The sequence below is a fragment of the Ranitomeya imitator genome, chromosome 2 (assembly GCF_032444005.1).
Source record: "Ranitomeya imitator isolate aRanImi1 chromosome 2, aRanImi1.pri, whole genome shotgun sequence".
In the NCBI taxonomy this organism is placed as follows: Eukaryota; Metazoa; Chordata; class Amphibia; order Anura; family Dendrobatidae; genus Ranitomeya; species Ranitomeya imitator.
In genome coordinates this window covers 344,658,290-344,677,771 of record NC_091283.1, presented here as the reverse complement: position 1 = coordinate 344,677,771, position 19,482 = coordinate 344,658,290, and the positions used below count along the sequence as shown (strand labels likewise).

Below are 19,482 nucleotides of genomic sequence, written 5' to 3'. Positions count from 1 at the left end.
GCGTTTTTTTGTTTGCGTTTTTCGACATGTGCGTCGTTTTCGACGCTAGCGTCGGACGCACGAAAATGCAACAAGTTGCATTTTTCGTGCGTCCGATTTTCGTCAAAAAACGACGCACGCGTCGCAAAACGCGTTTTTGCGCGCGTTTTTGGTGCGTCGCGCGTTGCGTCGCCGTTGCGTCACCGGCGCGCAACGCTAATGTGAACGTGGCCTTACCTGTTAAAGGGATCCTTCTCGCTTCCAAGCAAGGCATCACCCTCCTCATGAGGAAGGCAATACCACTGTAACAACCAGTTACCTGGAGTGTTACATACACCTCATACACAAGCGGCTCCGCTCCGTACACCTCGTACACACACGGCTCCGCTCCGTACACCTCATACACACACGGCTCCGCTCCGTACACCTCGTACACATACGGCTCTGCTCAGTACACACTGGGCTCCGCTCCGTACCCCTCGTACACATGCGACTCTGCTATATCCACCCTGTAAACCCCTCCTGACCCCACACACAAACTTCCGCTTATCCATCCAGCACAGCAGAGTCCTGCATACACTGAGGCCTCTGATCATGTGACCCTTGACTCCTCCCCTCCTGTGACCTCATCACAGGTCCTGTGTGCACAGAGCAGCCATATATGTGGAGTGCGGCTCTTCAGGTGGAGGTAGGTGCTGGAGCCCCGTTATCCTCTATCAGGATTAGATATGATGTACATCGTACGACCATGTTCTGGTGTTTTACTATTTGGATGTTGTTCTTCTTGACTTATACATTGTGCGGAGGCTGAAGAGGAAGTTCCCAACGTCTCCTAGCAACGAGTCTGTGGATAATGGACAGCGCACAGATGTCATTCTGCTGTCATTTCTTTCCAGTTCATTTACTTAAAGACTAACCGCTAGTGATGAGTGAACGTGCTCGGATAAGGCGTTACCTAAGCATGCTCGGGTGCAAACCAAGTATCTTCGGCGTGCTCGAAAACTGTGAGTCGCCACGGCTGTCTGTTTGCTTGTTAGGTAATCCCTGCATGTGTTATGGCTGTCGAACAGCCACGAGACATGCAGCTGCGGGGACTCGAACAGTTTTTGAGCACGACAAAGATACTCTATTTGCACGCAAGCATGCTCAGATAACGCCTTATCCGAGCACGTTCGCTCATCACTAGTACATTCAGTGAGCTTTCAGAGTAGTCTGTCCTGTGTGCACATGATGAACAATGGTATTACATTTTTCTGGCCCTTATATCACCTATTTCCTGCATTTTCACCTATTTTTCCCTTATGGAGACAGTATATGTTAGGGCTCAGGCTGGGAATTGATTTTGGCAGTGACACATGTCACTCAACCAAAGATCTCTGTGTACAGCTACTACATCGCAGCATAATAGTCACCTTTATGAGAGGCCACAGGGTCAAAAAGGCTACCGCGGACAGACTTGTCACATTCAAGAGGTTCCCCGGCCTTCACGCTGTAACCCCTGTACAAGCATCTTGTCTTGCAACAGGTTCCACTGGATTGTTTATTCTCAACAGTTGCTGTCTGAAGGAGCAAGCCAGAGGCAGGAAGGATCGCCATGCAGGGTCATAGCCAAGAGGTCACATCAGGAACAGAATAGTCAGACAAGAGAATGGTCATAATTCATACCAAGCTTCGGAAAAGGAAGAATAAGGAAACCGGCAGAAGCCAGGACAAGAGCATAGTCAGGTATCAAAACTAATTGACTAGCAGTGGAAGTCAGAAACCCAGGGGTTTAAATAGCAGGCAGACTTAGGCTACTTTCACACATCAGGTTTTCGCCGTCAGGCTTAATCCAGTGGTGTGACGGATCACTGGATCCGTCGAAAATAGTGAATAACCTGATAATAATAATAATTTTTATTTATATAGCACCAACATATTCCGCAGCACTTTACAATTAAGTGGGGACATGTACAGACAATAAATTCAGTACAATTTAAACAGTGACATTAGGGGTGAGGTCCCTGCTTGCAAGCTTACAATCTACAAGGAAATGGGGGGGGGACACAGTAGGTGAAAAGTGCTTGTTATTTCAGGTCTGGCAATTATAATAAATAGGGATTTTCATATAAAGCTGCATGATCCGGTCATCAGCCTGTGTGTTCAAGTGCAATAGTCAAGTATCAAGTGCAGTTATCGTGTGCATGGAGGGTGAGGAGACAGATGAATAGTAGGGTGCAGATTCACATGCAGATAATATTTGGAAGGAGGGAACAGGACAAAGTTAGTTTACTGAGTAGTTGATGTGGTAGGCTTGTTTGAAGAGATGGGTTTTTAAAGCGCGCTTGAATAGGTCGGTGCTAGGTGTCAGTCTGATCGTCTGGGGAAGTGCATTCCAGAGAGCTGGCGCAGCACGAGAGAAGTCTTGGAGACGGAGGTGCGAGGTTCGGATTACGGGGGATGTTAGTCTTAGGTCATTTGTAGAACGGAGGGCACATGTAGGGCGATAGACAGAGATGAGAGAGGAGATATGAGGCGGTGCAGAACTGTGGAGAGCTTTGTGGGTGAGAGATGAGTTTATACTGGACCCTGTAGCGAATGGGTAGCCAGTGTAATGACTGGCACAAGATGGAGGCATCGGTGAAGTGGCTGGACAGAAATATGACCCTGGCTGCCGCATTCAAGATGGATTGGAGAGGAGAAAGTTTGGAAAGAGGGAGACCGATCAGAAGAGAGTTGCAGTAGTCCAGATGAGAATGAATAAGAGCGACAGTAAGAGTCTTAGCAGTTTCCAATTTGAGAAAAGGTCGGATTCTGGAGATGTTTTTAAGATGCAGGTGACAGGAGCGAGTGAGTGATCGGATATAGGGAGTAAAGGAAAGTTCGGTGTCGAATATGACCCCAAGAGAGCGGGCATGCTGCTTGGGAGTTATGGTTGAACCCTCCAGGGTAATTTCGATGTTGGGTAGAGTGAGGTTAGTAGAAGAGAGAAACACAAGTAGTTCAGTTTTGGAGAGATTTAGTTTCAGATAGAGGGAGGACATGATGTTAGAGACAGCAGACAGACAATCCTTGGTATTTTGAATTAGAGTGGGGGTGATGTCAGAGGAAGAAGTGTATAATTGGGTGTCGTCAGCATAGAGATGGTACTGGAACCCAAATCTGCTGATTGTTTGTCCAATAGGGGCAGTGTATAGACAGAAAAGGAGGGGGCCCAGGACTGAGCCCTGCGGAACCCCGATAGTAAGGGGACGAGGAGAGGAAGAGGAGCCGGCAAAAGATACAGTGAAGGAGCGGTCAGAGAGGTAGGAGGAGAACCAGGAGAGGGCTGTGTCCTTGAGGCCTATGGAGCGGAGCATAGTGAGAAGGAGCTGGTGATCCACAGTGTCAAATGCGGCAGATAGATCCAGGAGAATCAGCAGGGAGCAATGACCTTTGGATTTAGCCATTATTAGATCATTAGAGACTTTAGTGAGGGCAGTTTCAGTGGAGTGTAAAGAGCGGAAACCAGATTGTAAGGGGTCAAGAAGAGAGTTATCCGAGAGATAGCGGATTAGACGGGAGTGGACGAAGCGTTCCAGGAGTTTAGAGATGAAGGAAAGGTTAGAGACAGGTCTGTAGTTAGCAGTGCAGTTCTGGTCCAGGGATGGCTTTTTAGGTAAAGGGGTAATGATGGCATGTTTAAATGAGGGAAAGATACCTGAAGAAAGAGAGAGGTTAAATATTTTAGTCAGGTGAGTGGTGACCACTGGTGAGAGAGACTGCAGGAGAGATGAAGGAATGGGGTCACTATTGCAGGTTGTAGGCCGAGCAGAAGTGAGGAACTTGGAAACTTCTTCTTCTGAAACAGGCTCAAAGATGTCTATAGAGCTTGAGGTGCGGCAGGGAAGGGGATCCAGGCACTGAGGAGATTGGGCTTAGATATCCTGATGGATGTGGTTGATTTTTTTTCTAGGAAATAAGTGGCCAGATCCTCACCACTGAGATTGGAGATGGGGTCCTGTACTTTAGGTTTCAGGAGGGAGTTTAAGGTTTCAAAAAGTCGTTTTGGGTTGTTGGATAGTGAGGTGATGAGGGTGAACGGATGGGCGTCCTGATGCGACAGATCCGTTTTTTTGCCGGATCTGAGTAGCTATTCTGGCAAATTGGATCAGGTATGTTTAGAGAGAGAGAGACCCCAGAACTGGAAAATTCTAAAAATCTGGCATGCTCAGTTTCAAATCATAGCCGGATTCCTGCATTTGATGGATCCGGAGCCATAGGCTTCCATTATAGGAAAAGCAGGACGGGGCCGGATCAGGTGCTGTCCGTTTTTTCGCAGGACACAAAGAAGTTCCTCCGTCCGATTTGTCCGACCGCCGGACCAACAATTTTTGCCGGAAAACGGACGTAACGTGAAGCCATCCAGCGCAATCTGGCTCTAATACTAGTCTATGGGAAAAAATGGATCTGGCGGCATAATTCGGCAGATCAGCGAATTTTGAAAAAAACGGGATTGCGGTGGACGGCAAAATCCTGATGTGTCAAAGTAGCCTTAGGCAATACTAAGGAAATCCTGTGAACATGACCTCTGCGGGGTTGTGAGGCCTGGAGTAGTGGCACCAAAACAAAACCAATGCTGTTATGCATCACTTACAACAAAGTAGCGCCACCTAGTGGCCGAGGCAGGAGTAAAGCGGACAGGAACTCGGCACAGATGTTACAATACTGAAGAAGATTGGGGTCACATTGACACTACAAGCGTAACATAAGGTTATGTTTCCACGGTCAGGATTGGCTCAGGATTTGACGCAGGTGAAATCTGCATCTGAGGTCACTGGCAGGTCACCTGCGTTTTTTATGCATTTTTTTTTTACATGCGTTTTTGATGTGTTTTTTTTCCACATGCGTTTTTGATGCATGTTTTCATTGCATGTGTTTTTTTGTCACTTGAAATAAAGCTTATTGAAACAGTTTCTGGGAAGGAAAAAAAAGTGATTTCCTTTTTGCAGATAGGGTATGTGCACACAGTCAGTAAACGCTGCGGGTCAGACGCTGAGTACATCTGCAGCGTCCAACCCGCAGCAGCCAGATGTTACAGCGTAGTGCAAGGTTGTCCCCAGAAGCAGCCAGTAGCCGAAACGTGTGTTGGTGCAGGCACCACCACCCACAAGAGGTAATGGCTTTAATGTACTGAATATTGAATCATTGGTTTTCGTGTGTATATTTTACTTTCTATGATGCATGTTATGTATTGTTTAGCTTTTTTTAACTTTCTTTTTTTAAATGATTAAAAAGCACATTTCTGCCTTTTTTAAAATTTGTTTCTGTTATTGTAAATTTACTTTGTTTACAGCAGGAACGGTTGACGGTTGGAAAATAGGCTTGGATATCTTCCTTTTTTAGAAGAAAATGACCTACATTATATATTTTTATGCAGACATTAAAATCTAGCTTTCGGTGTCTGTGAATGACTTGTCCTGCTGTAAAAATAAAAAAAATAAAAAAATTGAAATTGAAGATTGAGGGTAGTTTGAACTGAGCTGTGCACCCATACATTAAAGCAATCAAGAAGAAAAACTGTTTTTTTTTCATGAACATGTTGAAATGTAGAATAGCAGCTGGAGTTATAAGACGTCTTCTTTCTAGAACTTATCGTGTAGTGATGAGATATATAAAAATTAACCGTTACCATATTTTGTTGACTGTCTAAAGACTGTGATTCCGAGCATTGTGTTCTTTATACTAAATTTTCTGAATTTATCTCCAATGATCTCAATTGACAGAATAAACTATAGCTATTCTGTGTCTGACCTCAAGATTTATGTAGTGTTCTATCACATTCTTGTTTTATAGCTGCATCTCAACGCTAGTAATTGCATTTACACATGATATTTTGAATGTTTTCACAGGTTGTCATCTTTCCATTTAGGTTTGTCCAATTTTAATGAGGAGTCAAACATGAATAGAGATGCCAGAGAGGATGTTATAACTCACCTGTGCTCTACTATATTATTTTACACTGGCATCACAACTGTATTTTTTACGTGGTATTTTGTATGTTTTTACACTGGTTCATCTTCTTGCCATTTAGGTTTCTACATTATTGAATACTAGTGATTGAGATCTTCCTCAAAATTTTCAAAACTTGTCAAGGATGGATAGGGACAGGGACAAGATGGTGGAAAAGATTTTACACGTCACCCTAGAGATCCTCTTCCGACTTACTGGAGAGGTGAGAGATTCTGATGACGTCACATTACATCATTCTTATCTATGGGAATAACAGAGGGATAAAACTGGAGTGTGAGGACTCTGGAAATGTCTGTAGTGAGGTTTATTAATGTCTCTCTCCATAACCAGGATTATACAGTAGTGAAGAAGACCTCTAGCGAGCGCTGTGAATACCCCATGTATGAAAGATGGGGAAGACCCCTGAGCCCAATCATGGGGTCTCCACCTCACCCACTGATACATGAGGACATCAATGACCAGAAGATCTTAGAACTCACCTACAAGATGATTGAGCTTCTGACTGGAGAGGTGACACTGATGGGAATGCTAGGACATTATACGGTAACGCTATGGAGGGGGGTTGACGTTATCATTGTATGTGTCAGGTTCCTATAAGGTGTCAGGATGTCGCTGTCTATTTCTCCATGGAGCAGTGGGAGTATTTAGAAGGACACAAAGATCTGTACAAGGATGTCATGATGGAGGTTCCCCAGCCCCTCACATCTCCAGGTAATAGACAGGACTAAATACACACAGCCTATAATTATATGTATGTAAAGAATGAATTCAGTACCTGTATTTGTTTCCTCCAGATCTATCCAGTAAGAGGACAACACCAGAGAGATGTCCCCGTCCTCTTCTTCCACAGGATTGTAAACAAGAAGATCCCAATGTTCCTCAGGATGATCAGGTAGATGGAGAGAAGGTGTCATGAGATCTCCCCTATGATGTGTAGACAGCTGTGAAGGTCTTGTGCTCAGTCTTGTTGTTAATCCACCAGTATTATATGTTTTATACTTGTGTAATGAGAACGGTGTAGATGGCAGGATTAGAGCTGATCATAGATGTGACTTCTCCATCTGTCTCTGACTTTTACAATATTTGTTTCAGGTTGAAGATCTGACCCATATTAATACTACAGAGACGTATGTGAGGGGTGATGAGTGGTGTAAAGAACAGATTCTTACAGATGTGGACTCAGGTGAGTTTTAACCACTAAGTGCAAAGAAGTAACAGTTTCTTCTCATGTGAATATATGTGCCATGACAGAACTAATTCTTAACATGTAAATAAAAGTTGGGTGTCTGTTGTGAATTCTGTGGCTGAGTTCACTTCTGTGGTCACAAGTGGTATTGCAGTCTCTGGGCTTCCTCCCTCAGGTGTTTTGGTGAGCTCGTTGGCTGCCTTGCTATTTAGCTCCACCTGAGTCTGTCTTCCTTGCTCCTTGTCAATGTTCCAGTGTTGGATCTGAGCTACTGCATCTTTCCTTGGGCCTGCTGCTCTGCTAGATAAGTGCTTCTAGTTTGTTTTCTGTTTTTTTCTGTCCAGCTTGCTGTTGTCTTTTGCTGGAAGCTCTGAGAAGCAGAGGGGTGCACCGCCGTGCTGTTAGTTCGGCACGGTGGGTCTTTTTGCCCCTTTGCGTGGTTTTCGTTTTAGGGTTTTTTGTAGACTGCATAGTTCTCTTTGCTATCCTCGCTCTGTCTAGAATATCGGGCCTCACTTTGCTGAATCTATTTCATTCCTACGTTTGTCTTTTCATCTTGCTAACAGTCATTATATGTGGGGGGCTGCCTATTCCTTTGGGGTATTTCTCTGAGGTAAGTCAGGCTTGTATTTCTATCTTCAGGCTAGTCAGCTCCTCAGGCAGTGCCGAGTTGCATAGGTAGTTGTTAGGCGCAATCCACTGCTGCTTATAGTTGTGTGAGGATAGATCAGGTACTGCAGTCTACAGAGATTCCACGTCTCAGAGCTCGTCCTATTGTTTTTGGTTATTGCCAGATCTCTGTATGTGCGCTGATTACTGCACGCTGTGTTGCCTGATTGCCAGCCATAACAGTACAAGGAGCCACACCAATGATTCCCAATAGAGGGAAAAAAGAAATCCTGACATCATTTTTTTTTCTTAGCTCTGTCTTCAGTCTTTTTTTTCCCCTAGACATTAGAGTGCTTCAGGACACAGCTGTGGACATGGATATTCAGGCTCTGTGCTCCTCAATGGATAATCTCGTTGTAAATGTACAAAAGATTCAAGATACTATTGGTCAGAAATCGATGCTAGAACCAAGAATTCCGATTCCTGATTTGTTTTTTGGTGACAGAACTAAGTTCCTGAGCTTCAGAAATAATTGTAAGCTATTTTTGGCCTTGAAACCTCATTCTTCTGGTAATCCTATTCAACAGGTTTTGATTATTATTTCTTTTTTGCGCGGCGACCCACAGGACTGGGCGTTTTCTCTTGCACCAGGAGATTCTGCATTGAGTAATGTTGATGCATTTTTCCTGGCGCTCGGATTGCTTTACGATGAGCCTAATTCAGTGGATCAGGCTGAGAAAAATCTGCTGGCTTTATGCCAGGGTCAGGATGATGTAGAAGTATATTGTCAGAAATTTAGGAAATGGTCAGTACTCACTCTGTGGAATGAATCTGCACTAGCGGCTTTGTTCAGAAAGGGTCTCTCTGAAGCTCTTAAGGATGTAATGGTGGGATTTCCTATGCCTGCTGGTTTGAATGAGTCTATGTCCTTGGCCATTCAGATCGGTCGTCGCTTGCGCGAGCGTAAATCTGTGCACCATCTGGCGGTACTGCCTGAGAGTAGACCTGGGCCTATGCAGTGCGACAGGACTATGACTAAAGTAGAACGGCAAGAACACAGACGTCTGAACAGACTGTGTTTCTATTGTGGTGATTCTACTCATGCTATTTCTAATTGTCCTAAACGCACTAGGCGGTTCGATAGCTCTGCCGTTATTGGTACTGTACAGTCCAAATTCCTTTTGTCCATTACCTTAATGTGCTCTTTGTCATCGTATTCTGTCATGGCGTTTGTGGATTCAGGCGCTGCCCTGAATCTGATGGATTTGGATTATGCTAAACGTTGTGGATTTTTCTTGGAGCCTTTGCGGTGTCCTATTCCGTTGAGAGGAATTGATGCTACACCTTTGGCCAAGAATAAGCCTCAGTACTGGGCCCAGCTGACCATGTGCATGGCTCCTGCACATCAGGAAGTTATTCGCTTTCTGGTACTGCATAATTTGCATGATGTGGTCGTGTTGGGGTTGCCATGGCTACAAACCCATAATCCAGTATTGGATTGGAACTCTATGTCGGTAACCAGCTGGGGTTGTCAGGGAGTACATGGTGATGTTCCATTTTTGTCTATTTCGTCATCCATTCCTTCTGACATCCCAGAGTTCTTGTCGGACTTTCAGGATGTATTTGAAGAGTCCAAGTCTGATGCCCTACCTCCGCATAGGAATTGTGATTGTGCTATCGATTTGATTCCTGGTAGTAAATTCCCTAAGGGTCGTTTATTTAATTTGTCCGTACCTGAACACACCGCTATGCGCAGTTATGTGAAGGAGTCCCTGGAGAAGGGACATATTCGCCCATCGTCGTCACCATTGGGAGCAGGGTTCTTTTTTGTAGCCAAGAAGGATGGTTCGCTAAGACCGTGTATTGATTACCGCCTTCTTAATAAGATCACTGTTAAGTTTCAGTATCCCTTGCCATTGATTTCTGACTTGTTTGCTCGGATTAAGGGGGCTAGTTGGTTTACTAAGATTGATCTTCGTGGTGCGTATAATCTGGTGAGAATCAGGCAGGGAGATGAATGGAAAACGGCATTTAATACGCCCGAGGGTCATTTTGAGTATCTGGTGATGCCGTTCGGACTTGCCAATGCTCCATCTGTTTTTCAGTCTTTTATGCATGACATTTTCCGTGAGTATCTGGATAAATTCTTGATTGTTTACTTGGATGACATTTTGATCTTCTCAGATGATTGGGAGTCTCATGTGAAGCAAGTCAGAATGGTTTTCCAGGTACTGCGTGCTAATTCCTTGTTCGTGAAGGGATCAAAGTGTCTCTTCGGTGTGCAGAAAGTTTCATTTTTGGGGTTCATCTTTTCCCCTTCTACTATCGAGATGGATCCGGTCAAGGTTCAGGCCATCCAGGATTGGACTCAGCCGACATCTCTAAAAAGTCTGCAGAAATTCCTGGGCTTTGCTAATTTTTATCGTCGCTTCATCTGTAATTTTTCTAGCATTGCCAGACCATTGACCGATTTGACCAAGAAGGGTGCTGATTTGGTTAATTGGTCTTCTGCTGCCGTGGAAGCTTTTCAGGAGTTGAAGCGTCGTTTTTGCTGTGCCCCTGTGTTATGTCAACCTGATGTTTCTCTTCCGTTCCAGGTCGAGGTTGATGCTTCTGAGATTGGTGCAGGGGCGGTTTTGTCACAGAGAGGTTCTGGTTGCTCAGTGTTCAAACCATGTGCTTTCTTTTCCAGGAAATTTTCTGCTGCTGAGCGTAATTATGATGTGGGCAACCGAGAGTTGCTGGCCATGAAGTGGGCATTCGAGGAGTGGCGTCATTGGCTTGAGGGTGCTAAGCATCGCGTGGTGGTATTGACTGATCATAAGAACTTGACTTATCTCGAGTCTGCCAAGCGCTTGAATCCTAGACAGGCCCGTTGGTCGTTATTTTTTGCTCGTTTTGATTTTGTGATTTCATACCTTCCGGGCTCTAAAAATGTGAAGGCGGATGCTCTGTCTAGGAGTTTTGTGCCCGACTCTCCGGGGTTATCTGAGCCGGCGAGTATCCTCAAGGAAGGAGTTATTGTGTCTGCCATCTCCCCTGATTTGCGGAGAGTGTTGCAGAAATTTCAGGCTAATAAACCTGATCGTTGTCCGGCCGAGAAACTGTTCGTCCCTGATAGGTGGACTAGTAAAGTTATCTCTGAACTTCATTGTTCGGTGCTGGCCGGTCATCCAGGAATCTTTGGTACCAGGGAGTTGGTTGCTAGATCCTTCTGGTGGCCATCTCTGTCACGGGATGTGCGTGCTTTTGTGCAGTCCTGTGGAATTTGTGCTAGGGCTAAGCCCTGCTGTTCACGTGCCAGTGGGTTGCTTTTGCCCTTGCCGGTCCCGAAGAGGCCTTGGACACATATTTCGATGGATTTCATTTCTGACCTTCCCGTTTCTCAAAAAATGTCGGTCATTTGGGTGGTCTGTGATCGCTTTTCTAAAATGGTCCATCTGGTGCCCTTGGTTAAATTGCCTTCCTCCTCTGATTTGGTGCCTTTGTTCTTCCAGCATGTGGTTCGTTTACATGGCATTCCTGAGAATATTGTTTCTGACAGAGGTTCCCAGTTTGTCTCGAGGTTCTGGCGAGCCTTTTGTGGTAGGATGGGCATTGACCTATCTTTCTCCTCGGCCTTCCATCCTCAGACTAATGGCCAGACCGAACGAACCAATCAGACCTTGGAAACATATCTGAGATGTTTTGTTTCCGCTGACCAGGATGATTGGGTGTCATTTTTGCCGTTGGCTGAGTTCGCCCTTAATAATCGGGCCAGCTCGGCTACCTTGGTCTCTCCATTTTTCTGCAATTCTGGGTTCCATCCTCGTTTCTCTTCAGGACAGGTTGAGTCTTCGGACTGTCCTGGTGTGGATTCTGTGGTGGACAGGTTGCAGCAGATCTGGACTCAGGTAGTGGACAATTTGACCTTGTCCCAGGAGAAGGCTCAGCTTTTCGCTAATCGCAGACGCCGTGTGGGACCCCGACTTCGTGTTGGGGATTTGGTTTGGTTATCTTCTCGTCATATTCCTATGAAGGTTTCCTCTCCTAAATTTAAACCTCGTTTTATTGGTCCGTATAGGATTTCTGAGATTCTCAATCCGGTGTCTTTTCGTCTGACCCTCCCAGACTCCTTTTCCATACATAATGTATTCCATAGGTCGTTGTTGAGGAGATACGTGGCACCTATGGTTCCATCTGTGGAGCCTCCTGCCCCTGTTTTGGTGGAGGGGGAATTGGAGTATATTGTGGAGAAGATTTTGGATTCTCGTGTCTCTAGACGGAAACTCCAGTATCTGGTCAAATGGAAGGGTTATGCTCAGGAAGATAATTCCTGGGTTTTTGCCTTTGATGTCCATGCCCCAGATCTTGTTCGTGCCTTTCATGTGGCTCATCCTGGTCGGCCTGGGGGTTCTGGTGAGGGTTCGGTGACCCCTCCTCAAGGGGGGGGTACTGTTGTGAATTCTGTGGCTGAGTTCACTTCTGTGGTCACAAGTGGTATTGCAGTCTCTGGGCTTCCTCCCTCAGGTGTTTTGGTGAGCTCGTTGGCTGCCTTGCTATTTAGCTCCACCTGAGTCTGTCTTCCTTGCTCCTTGTCAATGTTCCAGTGTTGGATCTGAGCTACTGCATCTTTCCTTGGGCCTGCTGCTCTGCTAGATAAGTGCTTCTAGTTTGTTTTCTGTTTTTTTCTGTCCAGCTTGCTATTGTCTTTTGCTGGAAGCTCTGAGAAGCAGAGGGGTGCACCGCCGTGCTGTTAGTTCGGCACGGTGGGTCTTTTTGCCCCTTTGCGTGGTTTTCGTTTTAGGGTTTTTTGTAGACTGCATAGTTCTCTTTGCTATCCTCGCTCTGTCTAGAATATCGGGCCTCACTTTGCTGAATCTATTTCATTCCTACGTTTGTCTTTTCATCTTGCTAACAGTCATTATATGTGGGGGGCTGCCTATTCCTTTGGGGTATTTCTCTGAGGTAAGTCAGGCTTGTATTTCTATCTTCAGGCTAGTCAGCTCCTCAGGCAGTGCCGAGTTGCATAGGTAGTTGTTAGGCGCAATCCACTGCTGCTTATAGTTGTGTGAGGATAGATCAGGTACTGCAGTCTACAGAGATTCCACGTCTCAGAGCTCGTCCTATTGTTTTTGGTTATTGCCAGATCTCTGTATGTGCGCTGATTACTGCACGCTGTGTTGCCTGATTGCCAGCCATAACAGGTGTCATGTCAGTCTTTAAAAAATGAAAAGAAAAGAGTAACATGATGAAAGGATAAGACAAAATTACTCAGGCTCTTTCGCACTTCTATTTGCAAAGGACAATCTCGCTTGACTACAGAGTTTTTTTATATCCAAGTTTCTCACTTCTGCCTCGTCAGACACCAATCAGTACCTATATTCATTTCTGAGGGAACCTGTATCCAAGGCCATCCACATTTTTCTTTTCAGTTTGTTGCGTGACACATTTAACCCTTCATTATTGTTTAGAAATGAAACAGAGTAATTAGAAAACTGAAAGGAACCATATTATTTCAAAATTCTCATGTGTCACCTATGATTATTTCTCGTGGGAGGCCATCATTCACTGGCTGCTGCAGTTTGCAGTTAATTGTTTTGAACGCTGTGCACTGTTATTTTTCCTCGTTAAACCAACATACACAATGCATAAGGATGAAAATGTGATACTTTTTTGAATGTCAGGAATGCTGATTAACTTACTGGAAAGGTTAGTGATACTAATGAAAGACAGCTGGAGGATCAATTTTCAAATAAGTCACATGACTTTATAAAAAGAGCACATTAGAGAGGCAGAGTCTCTCAGAAGCAAATATGATCAGAGGTCAACAATCTATGAACAACTACTTCTAAAAATTGAGGAACAATTTCAGAAAAATGTTCCTCAACGTGACACTTTAAATATCCCACCATTTACAAATATCAGCAAAGATTTTGGAGAAATCCATGTGCACAAGGGACAAGTCTGATGGTCAATATTAATAGCTCATGATCTACATGCCCTAAGACGGCGGTACAATAAAAACGGGTATGATACAGTCATGTAAATCACTACATGGTATCAGGAAAACTTCCAGAAATCATTGTTTGCAAACACAGTTCCCATTGTGCAACCCATAAATATGAGTTAAAATTGTATCATGTACATTGTGTGCAGAATTATTAGTCAATTTGTATTTTTGATTAATTTTAGTATTGAACAACTATAGTGTTGTCGTCAGTCCGAAAGGTTAATTATCCTGAATATTTAGATAGTACGGTTGTGTTTTTTTTTTTTAGGAGAATGTGTGTGTGTGTGTGTGTGTGTGTGTGTGTGTGTGTAGAATTATTATGCAACTAAGTGAAAACCATCAATTTTTTTATTTTGATGTATTATCTGTCTTCAGATATTTTTTGGCCCAGTTGCACCGTTTCACCTTCATTGTCTTGCTCTGGGGTGGTCTGGGTTCAGTGTCCTCACTTCGGCCGTGTCTCTAAGCACCGAACACCTTGTACTTCTGTGTCTTGTTCAGTGGTGGTCGAACTCAGCCTCCTCATCTCGGCTGTGTCTCCGAGCACTGAACACTTTGTACTTCCTTTGTCTTGCTAAGTGGTGGTTGGGATCAGCCTTTTCTCCTCAAGCATGTCTTTGAGCATGTTGTACTTCAGTATCTTGCTCAGTGGTGGTCTGGTCCGACTCCCCACCTTAATTGTGTCTCTGAGCACTGAACACCTTTTACTTTAGGACCTCCTAGGAGGTTGCAGTTCCAGAATATTACAGCACTGGAGGATAATGGATTCCTGGTCGCTAGACATTTGATTCTTCTCACATCTTTGCAGTTGATCTGCTTCTTTTTTTTCTAAACACATTATTGTGACCCTGTTGACTAATTGCAAAAAACTTCTGAGGCTTCCGTCGGGCCACTCTGCCATAAAGGCCCGACTGGTGGAGGGCTGCAGTGATAGTTGACTTTGTGGAACTTTCTCCCATTCTCCCATCTCCCTACTCCATCTCTGGAGCTCAGCCACAGTGATCTCGGGGTTCTTCATTACCTCTCTCACCAAGGCTCTTCTCTCATGATTGCTCAGTTTGGCTGGATAGCAAGGTCTATGAAGACTTCTGGTGGTCCCAAACTTTATTTAATTATTATTAATTATGGAGGCCACTGTGCTCTTAGGAACCTTGAGTACTGCAGAAATTCTGTTCTAACCTTGACCAGAAATGTGCCTTGCCACAATTCTGTCTCTGAACTATTTGGCCAGTTCCTTTGACCTAATGATTCTAATTTGGTCTGATATGCACTGTGAGCTGTGAGGTCTTATATCAGTTTAATTAAACACAGCTGGCCTCCAATGATGGAGTAGAACCATCTCAAGGAGGATCACAAGGAAATGGACTGCATGTGAATTAAATATGAGTGTCTGAACAAAGGGTCTGAATACTTATACCCATATGATATTTTATTTTTTCTTATTTAAGAAATTTGCAAAAATTTCTACATTTGTTTTTTTCAGTCAAGATGGGGTGCACAGTGTACATTAATGTGAAAAAATGAACTTTTTTGAATTCACCAAATGACTGTAATGAAACGAAGAGTGAAAAATTGAAGGGGGTCTGAATACTTTCCATACCTATTGCATGCTCCCATCCAGACAACATCTATTTTTAGGGAATGCCTTGAATATTTCAGCAAGACAATGCTAAATCGCATACTGCATCTATCACAACAGTATGCCTTTCAGATGAAGATTTCAGGGAATAAACTGGTCACCTGCAGACCAGAACTTTCACCAATAGAAAGCATTTTGCACATTATGAAGGGAAAAATCCAGCAAAGATGACCCCAGGCTGTGGAGCAGCAAGAATCCTACAGTTTGAGTCCTTGGTATAAGTTAATAATCAAATTTTGCACTTTGCTGCATGTCTTATAATTTGTATAGAAATGTTTATTTATGTTATAAAATATAAGTACAGTTTACAGGTGGTTATTAAAAAATATGTTTTATTCTTGGCAGATAACTGCACCAGGTGCTCAGAGGCATCTCCAATATCTTTACATTGTAAATTAGAGGATCCTAGTATTACACAAGATCCATATGAAGAGCATGTCATTATCCAAGTTATACCTCCATTCCTTGACAGCAATGATCGATCATCTTATACTTTGAATGAGGTTCCAACTTTTGATTCATCACAGACTGTTAAAAAAAATAAATCTCACAAAAGGATTTTTATAAATCAAAGCGGTCATACGACGGAGAAACCATATTCATGTTCAGAATGTGGAAAGTGTTTTAATCAGAAATCAAATCTTATGAAACATAAGAAAGTTCACACAGGGGAGAAGCCATTTTCTTGTGGAGAATGTGGGAAATGTTTTAGCGAGAAATCAGATCTTTTTAGACATCAGAGAATTCACACAGGGGAGAAGCCATATTGTTGTTCAGAATGTGGAAAATGTTTTAACCAAAAATCTGGTCTTGATAGACATCAAAGTATACACACAGGTGCAAAGCCATATGCATGTTCCGAATGTGGGAAATGTTACGCTGCTAAATCAAATCTTGTTAGACATTTGAGCACTCACAAAGAATCAAATATGTTCTCATGCTCTGAATGTGGGAAATGCTATATTGTTAAATCAGATCTTATTAGACATCTGGGAATTCACACAGAAGCAAAAATGTTCTCATGTTCACAATGTGGAAAATGTTGTAATACTAAATTAGATCTTGTTAGACATCTGGGAATTCATAAAGAAGCAAAGATATTAACATGTTCTGAATGTGGGAAATATTTTAATCAAAAATCATATCTTATTAAACATGAGCGAAGTCACACTGGGGAGAGGCCATATTCGTGTTTAGAATGTGGAAAATGTTTTAGGCAAACATCAGATCTTGTTAAACATAAGAAAATTCACACAGGGGAGAAGCCACATGTATGCTCGGAGTGTGGTAAATGTTTTAACCGAAAATCAAACCTCATTAAACATAAAAACATTCATATAGGTATAAAGCCATTTTTTTGTGAAGAATGTGGGAAGTGTTTTAGCGAGAAATCAGTTCTACTTAGACATCAGAGAATCCACACGGGTACAAAACCATTTTCATGTTCAGAATGTGGAAAATGTTTTAACCAGAAATCAACTCTTGTTAAACATCAAAATACTGTTAAACATGAAAATACATCAAAATATTAATGTTAAATCAAATCTTGTTGGACACAAGGCCTCATTCGAATGTCTGTTTCTCACTTGTAGTTTTCACAATAAGACACGTACGCGTTAAATTCTACAGTGCTGTCTACATGTCTGTGCTTTTTGTGAACTGTATGTCCACAAAACAAATCAAGGCGACCTTTTCCATCTTGATATGAATTAAGGAGACAAAACTATCCATACAAGTCTATGAGTTTGTGAAAATCATAGGCAGAACACTGATGACATCAATGTGCTGTTTGTGAACAACATTGTAGTGGATAGGAGAAGCCTCACAATTTTTTTCATTTAAAATCACAAAGTTGTGAAACACTAAGGCTGCCGTCACACTAGCAGTATTTGGTCAGTATTTTACATCAGTATTTGTAAGCCAAAACCAGGATAGGAACAAATAGAGGAAAAGTATAACAGAAACATATGCACCACTTCTGCATTTATCACCCACTCCTGGTTTTGGCTTACAAATACTGAGGTATAATAGTGACCAAATACTGCTAGTGTCACGGCAGCCTAATGGTAAGAATGGACCTCTGACCAGAAACTCATGAAACTCCAGTTCAAAACTCTGATGAATGATGGTCCATGTTGTTACATACCATAAAAATCATGGACATCTGAATGAGGTTCACATAGGCGTAAAGCTATTTTAATGTTTTGAATGTGGGAAACTTTTTATAGTTATAAATTAAGTATTGTTAACTTAACCTCTTAAATTATGGACTTCATTATGCACATAAAATCAATAAAGACGTGAGAATGTTTCTTTAGTTAATAAAGTTGCACTTACCTGTGTTTTTTGTCTTCTTTTTTTGCTTTCAGTAACCTTTATAGCTGTTATTTCACCTTTCCATATTAACATTTTTTTGCTTAGGGAGCTTTTCCCAGCACTGGTCATTTGATTTCTCATGAACTAGCATGTCATGTACACGCCTTTCAGCACGTGACTTGGGGTATGCCTGCACAGGTTAATTTATCTCTTTTCACTAAATCTTCCACTCAAACATCTGTTTGTAATGACCAGAGGTCCGAATAAGATCCAGTGAGTCACAAACCAAGACCAAGGCAGAAATCTCCAACGGTATTTACAACAGACTAGTAAGAAATTTACCTAACAGGGCAACTAAAAACAGGAAACAAGTGTAAATTGAATGTAGTGTTATCAAGGGAGCCCCTGGAACGGCACACTGAGTATAACTTGCACAACTCTAATATAAGATACACCTCTAAAGTAACAATTAAACACTCAGAGCAGAGATACCCGGGTATCTATAACTATGGTACCGTATCCTGAGATGGATTTCCTCTCAGGCAGGAATCCGCACAGGCTGCAGCCAGTCCATATCTTCAGCGCCAATAAGTTACAGCAAGCTCCTCTTGTCTTGTCGGCCGATGCCGAGCCCAAACGCCGGGGACTTAGTTAGTGGTCTCACGATGTTGTCTCTGCTTCTGTAGCTCCTAGGAATGCTTCCACGACAACCCGTCCGTCTCTGTATCAGCAGTCTGCCCAGACTTGTTTCTCCACTCAATGCACAGGGAATCCACAGACTTCCAAATACATACTGGGTTTTTAGTAAAGTCTCAGTCTTTTCTTAGATAAAGGGTTAGCTCTTCTCCAGGAAACGTTAGCAACAAAAGTCTTTCAAAAGCTTCTTTTCCTCCAAACACACTCGCAGTAAATCCACACACAGTCTCTTTTTAAGATATCACAGCAGCTTCTGCCTTTTCTTCCCGCCTTTCTCTCAGCTCTCACTTCCTTGTTTCACTTTACACACAAGAAACCAGGCCCCACCCCCCAGCACACATTGTCTCCGGGAGTTTTGCAGGGTCTGTCCTCTGCTGCAGCAGGCAAAAACCACAGGGTCCTAGTGCCCTCTCAGTGGGACTACAGTTCACTCTCTTACATGCCACCCCACTAGAGGTTGGCGTCCTCGACATACCTTCCCACTCAAATTCATCTTGAGCATATCGCTGAGGCGGTATTCCTGCCGTAGATCGTGTAGTTCTCCTGAGTCCTACATCAACAGGTGCAACCTTAGAGGGAGCTAAAGTCTCTTCCGTGGTCATGTTAGTGGGCGCAAGTAGAGTTGTCTCCTCCTGCGGCTCGATGTCCTGTGATACAGCGTCAGGACCAAACAGTTGACCTGATGCACTCTCCTCATCAACATCCTCCATATCCCCAACATTCTCATCACCCGAGGCCAGATCGGTCACAGGGAGCAAATAAGCAGGCGCAGGAGTAAGCACACCATCAAACTCAAGATCATTCAGAGTTCCCGCCCCTTGGAACATGGCCTCTGGCTCTAGGGGGGTAGGCGCCGAATCTTCAAACCAGCACCGTTGTAACATGTTACGATGCAAATTACGGGTTGGCTCCCCTGTCCCCACCGGTTCGACCTCGTACACTGGAATCTCAGGGTTCACCTGTTTTTTTTATCAGATACGGTATCGCCTCCCATCGGTCACTCAGCTTTCCTGACCGTCGTTTTGTCCTCACCAACACTCTGTCTCCCGGAGAGAACAGCTCTGTTTGTACAGG

The 19,482-nt window shown here is 43.5% G+C and overlaps 2 protein-coding genes across 4 annotated transcripts in view; both read left to right on the top strand.

Annotated features, from left to right (window-relative positions):
• The window catches only part of LOC138663705 (oocyte zinc finger protein XlCOF22-like), a 469,510-nt gene that overhangs the window by 109,521 nt on the left and 340,507 nt on the right, over positions 1-19,482 (top strand). The gene's annotated exons all lie outside the window — the stretch shown is intronic.
• Positions 608-17,764, top strand: LOC138663707 (zinc finger protein 419-like). Of its 2 annotated transcripts, XM_069750014.1 has the most exons (7): positions 608-667; positions 6,032-6,172; positions 6,301-6,480; positions 6,558-6,681; positions 6,765-6,862; positions 7,063-7,153; positions 15,742-17,764. In XM_069750014.1, exons 2-7 carry the CDS (start codon positions 6,095-6,097, stop codon positions 16,926-16,928), a joined length of 1,758 nt encoding a protein of 585 aa, XP_069606115.1. In that variant the 5' UTR covers positions 608-667; positions 6,032-6,094; the 3' UTR covers positions 16,929-17,764. The 2 variants fall into 2 exon arrangements, with proteins under 2 accessions (XP_069606115.1, XP_069606116.1); XM_069750015.1 differs by lacking the exon at positions 608-667 and having other exon boundaries at positions 5,964-6,172.